At 37.9% G+C, this 6,000-nt stretch overlaps 1 protein-coding gene across 1 annotated transcript in view; it reads left to right on the plus strand.

The window, feature by feature from the left end:
• BEND4 (BEN domain containing 4) overlaps positions 1-5,413 on the plus strand; it is a 32,444-nt gene extending 27,031 nt beyond the window's left edge. Inside the window, exons 4-5 of the mRNA XM_073342155.2 lie at positions 101-341; positions 4,062-5,413. Coding sequence (XP_073198256.1) covers positions 101-341; positions 4,062-4,279 — 459 coding nt within the window. The 3' untranslated portion in view covers positions 4,280-5,413. The remainder of the gene's footprint in view (positions 1-100; positions 342-4,061) is intronic.
• Positions 5,414-6,000: the final 587 nt, after the last annotated feature.

Below are 6,000 nucleotides of genomic sequence, written 5' to 3' on the forward strand. Positions count from 1 at the left end.
TCAGCATCTCAGCTAGTTAAAAGCATTTTTCTTTGCAACTGACATAGTCTTTACTTATTTGCCTTGTAAAATAAATAATAGAAATATTTAACTTTTCCAGGGAAGCAAGCAGTTGCTGAACAACTATCCTGTCTACATCACTAGTAAACAGTGGGATGAGGCTGTAAATTCTTCAAAGAAAGATGGAAGGCGGCTACTTCGATATCTCATCAGATTTGTTTTCACAACTGATGAGCTTAAGTACTCATGCGGCCTTGGAAAAAGGAAAAGGTCAGTGCAGTCAGGAGAGACAGGTCCTGAAAGACGTCCTCTGGATCCAGTAAAAGTAACATGTCTCAGAGGTACTGCATCTTTTCGCTCAGTGTCCACCATATGTGATCTCATTTCACCACATTGGCTCTGGCTAAATATAAGCTTTCAGCTTACTGCAGCAGAAATAGAGAGGGTTTTCGAGACAGATGACAAAAGTGGTTAGAGACATGGAAAAACTTCCATGAGAGGAGAAATTGAAGAGACTGGGGTTGTTTAATTTAGAGAGGGGTCAAATAAGAGGCTACATGATAAGGCATAGAGAAGGTAAATCAAATACTCCTATTTATCCTCTTATAATACAAGAACAGGGGGACATTCACAAGACATAATTAACCATGGAACTCAATGACTCAATATACCATTTAAGCCAAAAGCTTAGTAGCATTCAAAACAGGACTGGACATTTTATATGGATAAAGAGAACATCCACATGTAAATTACAATTTTTATACAGTATATGTGTATACATTTTATAAGGGATCATTCTTCAGGATGTAAGCCAACATTAACTCAGAGGGGTTAGGAGGAAATTCCTCTTGTGGCAGGTTATTTCATAATTGTTCACTGTGGGATTTGTTGCTAACAAGTTGGACCACTGCTCTGATCTGCTATGGCAATTCCTATTTTGTTTTTCTGATATTTTATTAAGGCTTGTTGTCAGCGTTTATAATGATTCACATAAAACTTTTTAACTAGCTTGGTTTAAAAAAAGCCCTTGGCATTAGTCTTAGTGTGTCCACTTCACAAATATAATATCTATTTCATTCTTTTAAATTAGCCTAACTTTCATAGCACTACATGTGCAAAAAGTCATTCCAAAGCGATTGACAACATAAAACCTATGAAGTTATTAGTAAGCAATGAAAAGGAAAATACAGGGAAAACACCAGAAGCAGAAATGGTTACATTTGAGACTGAACTTCTATCCATTTAGATTAGAAGTAACTAACAAGGACTGGCAGAGCAGACTTTTAATTGTAATATACTTACATAATCACATAATACATTTAAAGTATTATTTTTACATAAACTCAGACTGGAGGCATGGTATTTTCTGCTACACAAAAGATTCACCAGATGTTAAAGCAACATAAAATGAATTATCAGAGCTTAAAAGAAGTGGGGACAATGCATTTCAGTGTATGCAGCGTGCTGCAGAGAGGTTTGGAGCTGGACTCAAGGTGTCAAGTTCTCTGGAAGTTAAGGACTTAAAAGTTGAACAGAAGTGCATCAGGCTTTACTAAGATTTATTAAATTCAATTGTAATTTATACAGGAGCAGAAATATAATACAAACCCTACCACCACTCTATGCTTCCTCAGTTGCCAAGCCAGATTTTGAGCAGGGACAGGACCAGGAGACAATGGGGCATCCGTGGTGCCACCTTCAGTTATACCTATTGGCTTTAAAAGGCATCTCACATACACCTAATGGCCACCCCTTCTGTCACTGCACTCTCTCCAATCCCAAGGCAGCCAATGCGCAAGACTTTGCCCTCTGGAACTTTATCATTTTTGAACCACTAGACATGTGCTATAGATGTGTGTACCCTGTAGTCCTCTGTGGAAAAAGTGGCATTTCCATAAATAATTTAGAATCTTGCACAGGAGGTCAAAATGTCTGGGCTCCATTTTGCCTGTTAAACTGCTTGGTAGAGATTTATAAATTAGTATACCCATGGGTTGGCCAGGCAGTGTATGGGCAGTGCAACATTCTGCAGTGCCAGGGATCCAACTGAGCCTCTCTAGCCCCTACCCAAAGGAAGGTAGTATTGGTGATCCTTGGCATTGCATAATGTTGGACTGTCCTCAGGGGTCATGGCAGGAAGTGAGAACTACTTATCTGTCTGCAGCCAGAGTGACTGATTTCAGAGAGCCATTTCTAACCTGCCTTACTGCACAAGGGGAGGACCTGTGAGAGCTCAGAAGAGTGCTTGAGGAATTGAAGGGTTTCTTTTTGGTGGGGGGTAAAGAAATGATTATTCCTAAACAAAAGTGTTAGTATTCGATAACTATTACTTGTTTGTCATTCTTCCTCCACCCACCCAAGAGAAAGATATGTTTTCAGTCAGTCTGAGCCCATAATTCTGAAGCACAGGGGAGTGTAGCCTTCTGAAGTTACATGGCACATCCCTTGATAATCTCTTCTGTAGAAGTCCAGTGTAGATGCTGCTTCTTGAAAGAGATTAATAAGGGTTTGGGGGGAAGAAAATGGATAGATCTGCTTGTAGCCCTACTGAAATAGATTAGATGAACATTTTGGAGAGCAAGAGTGGAAAACAATAATATTTTTCCTTAAAAAGGTTGTCCCTTTCGTAAGTGGTAACTACTGAAAGCTTACATTAACATCTATAAAAGTTCTAAAGATTTATTTCTTCTATTGAAAGATCTCTGGAACCATCTTTAAGTTTTAAAAAAGCCCAGCAGGCCTAAACTGTAGCACTGTTTCTACACAAGTAACCATTATCTTGAGCAACATCCCAGTTTATGAAACCTCATGCAATCATAACTAGACTGCAGGGACAGTATTGCTTGCACAAATTTACAGGAAGAGGAATTCAAAACAGAAATAGATTCCACTTTTGAAGGGGCATTGCTGGAGTAGCGATGCAAAAATCATATGTCCCCATTTTACAAAAGATCAGCTTGCAACTATTGATAACAGCATTCCCTGGTCTCAGGATGTTGTGACAGTAATGAAATTAACTTATACCGCCTGTTGTATCAATAGCCTGTCAGTATTAGAAAGTAAAATGAGAAATATCCTGCTGCTTGGGGGAAAAAATAATTGTGGAGAATAAATAAAAGTCTACTGCTGACTAAGATGTAGTGCATCCACTAAATAAAGTGCTTCCACTTTTAAAATTATATTTTGTCATTTTAAAGTCTATGTACTCTGGTTTTGAGATCTGACTAGCATTAAGAGTTAAAAACCTGTCAAAACCACTTCTGTAATTCTAACAATCAAATACTTCACACATACAAAAAAGTGAAAGAAGAATAGTAGTTTTGACAATAAGAATGTGACACAAACATAGCCATTCGACATAAGCATTACCCATTTAAATAGCCAGCTTAAACATGGCACAACTTGGTTTCTCATTCATGGATAAACCCAGTGCTAGGCTGTGAAAGGGCAAGTTAGTCCCTGCTGTCTCATTGAGCTATTTCAATGGCCAGTATAGTCTCTAGAACACCAACATCATATCCAGAAACACACAACATAAGTTTAGAACTTAAAATTAAGACAGCCCAAAAAGGAAAAAAGATACCAATCTGAAATAGTGTTTGAAACATTAAGTTATAAATTGCTGAAATCTGCATATATTAAACTAGGTAGCAGAGGAAGACCATAAAGACTCATGAATGTAAGCACAATAAAATTGAAGTGTATAAGGATTACAGGTTTCAGATAAAATGCATTTCCTATTTCATACCAACCTTTACATGCATTGCACGTTCAATATCGTAAAAATCTATGAAATGTATTGTTTTATTTCAGCAAGCAGAAATTGCTCTGTAACTACACCTACACACATACACACACAATTGCATATGGTGAAATAAGTGTGCCTAGAAATAAAATAGGTTCAACTGGCATTATCATGGCATTTCCTATAAGGTTTTATTCCTGTTTAAGTCATCATAATAATGCTCTATTTATTACTTGCTATAAGCGCTTGCTAGTTGGGCAATAACAATGTATGCTACAAAGATAATCTGTTTCTTATCACTGTCTGTTTTCCACAGAGTTCATTAGGATGCATTGTACTTCCAACCCTGATTGGTGGATGCCATCTGAAGAACAGATAAACAAGGTTTTCAGCGATGCAGTAGGACATGCTCGTCAAGGACGTGCAGTGGGGACTTTCCTTCATAATGGTAACTCATATTATGAAGGGATAGACCATCAAGGTTCACAAGAAGAAATCTTCAATAGGGGTATCCAAAATGGCTCTGGAGATTGATGTCAATGAAGGAAATCCATACTACAATAGCAACCAGTTAAATAGAAGATACTTTACTAGAAATACTTTCCTTGAAGTCATTTAAGAATCCAAAGCATGTTTGAACTCATACTGTAAACATTCCAGGTTTTCCAGCCTGTCCTAGTGCTCCACTTAACAGAGAATGATTCATTTCAAGGCCTGCCTATGGGATTCCTTGGTGTGTATAAATTGCAAGCCTTTTATAGAATCTTCAAAGGAAAACTGCAATTCCATTCATCTAGTTCTAAAGAAAAGTTAATTTTTAAAAAAGGTATCAAATGACTAAAGAAACAAAAAGTCACTGTCTTGTCTGCTGGCTGATACTGGGTCCAGTTCTGAATTCCTGGGCAGAACTGAACTCTGGCAAAATTCCTGACTACTATTAGTTTTGCCTGAGTAAGGGATTTAGAATCAAACCCAGAGGCTTGTGACAAAGGAAGAAGTCTTCTATTTTTTACTAGAAAGTAGTATAGAAAAATTATAAAAGTTACCTTAAAATGTGGAATATTCCATTTCATGTTATGTACTCAAGTCCTGAACAGTACTTCCTTTGTCCAGCAATACCAGGAAATTAAACTTCTGTGCTAAAATGGCAGTGCTCATTGGCAACAAAATCCTTAAGTTAGGAGGTATCAAAACAGTAACAGGTTTTTCTAAACCATTAAAAATTTCTGTGTATAAGTGATAGATACTATGTTTATCTAAAGTATTGAGCTAATCACTGCAGTTTTCCTAAAAATGAGTTTGCTATACCATGAATTTCCATTTCAGGAGAGTTTATTTTGCTGCAGTATTTTATGGCTTTAAAGGTTTACATTTGCATTTGTTTGTGCTATTGTTTGTGTTTTATGCTCATTGCCTGATCTGTTTCAAGGAATGAGCTGGTCCTAATACTCAGATACTCAATGGTGCATGGAGGGAGGGATTCTATAATAAAAGTCCAATTTATCCTTTTGGCTATTGGGCACTTAAGCATGGGCTCCAGAACTGATTGAGAGTTGTAAACAGATATTTGTGCTAGAAATGAAGCTGATTCACAATGGAATACAATATTGGAAGCAGTTGCCAAGGTAAAAAACTCAATTTACTGGAGATTTTCAGTAGTAGGATTAGGGTACATTGTCACTGTAGGAAAGTTTTGAAAAACTGATGCACTCTAGAAACATTTAACACCAAAGAAACAACACCCTCCCCTCTCATTTTCAGCATATTTAAGTCCTCCTACTTTAGGTGAGTCAGGCCTTCCCCATCACTCCTAGATTCTTGAATCAGCTTTTTCCTGAGACAGCACTTCCTGTTTGACAAACATATTGAACTCTTTCTACGTGGATGAATCTTCTCCATCTCTGATTGCCTTTATCTCTACCTCATCTTTGCCTGTTTTCCTAAATATTTTCCACCCCATCCCTCACCAGAGGGTGTGGGCCTATAGAGGATCTACCAGCTAATTTCTTCACTTCTCCCCACCATACGGGTGACTACTGGATGGGGAAAGCTAGACGCAACACTCTCCATAACAGCCACCAGGGGTCTCTCTGATCCAAGGTGCTCCTATACAACTCCTGCTGGACCAAGGGTGAAGTAGTGAGGCACCTGCTCAAATACTAATTCCCCATGCAATAATTTCCTCCTCTTATCTGTCTCCTCTTTGTCTGCCATTGTGAATGGTTTCTGCTGTATGTAGTGCCCCTCCTGTCAGT

The sequence above is a fragment of the Lepidochelys kempii genome, chromosome 4, assembly GCF_965140285.1.
Source record: "Lepidochelys kempii isolate rLepKem1 chromosome 4, rLepKem1.hap1, whole genome shotgun sequence".
Taxonomy (NCBI): Eukaryota; Metazoa; Chordata; order Testudines; family Cheloniidae; genus Lepidochelys; species Lepidochelys kempii.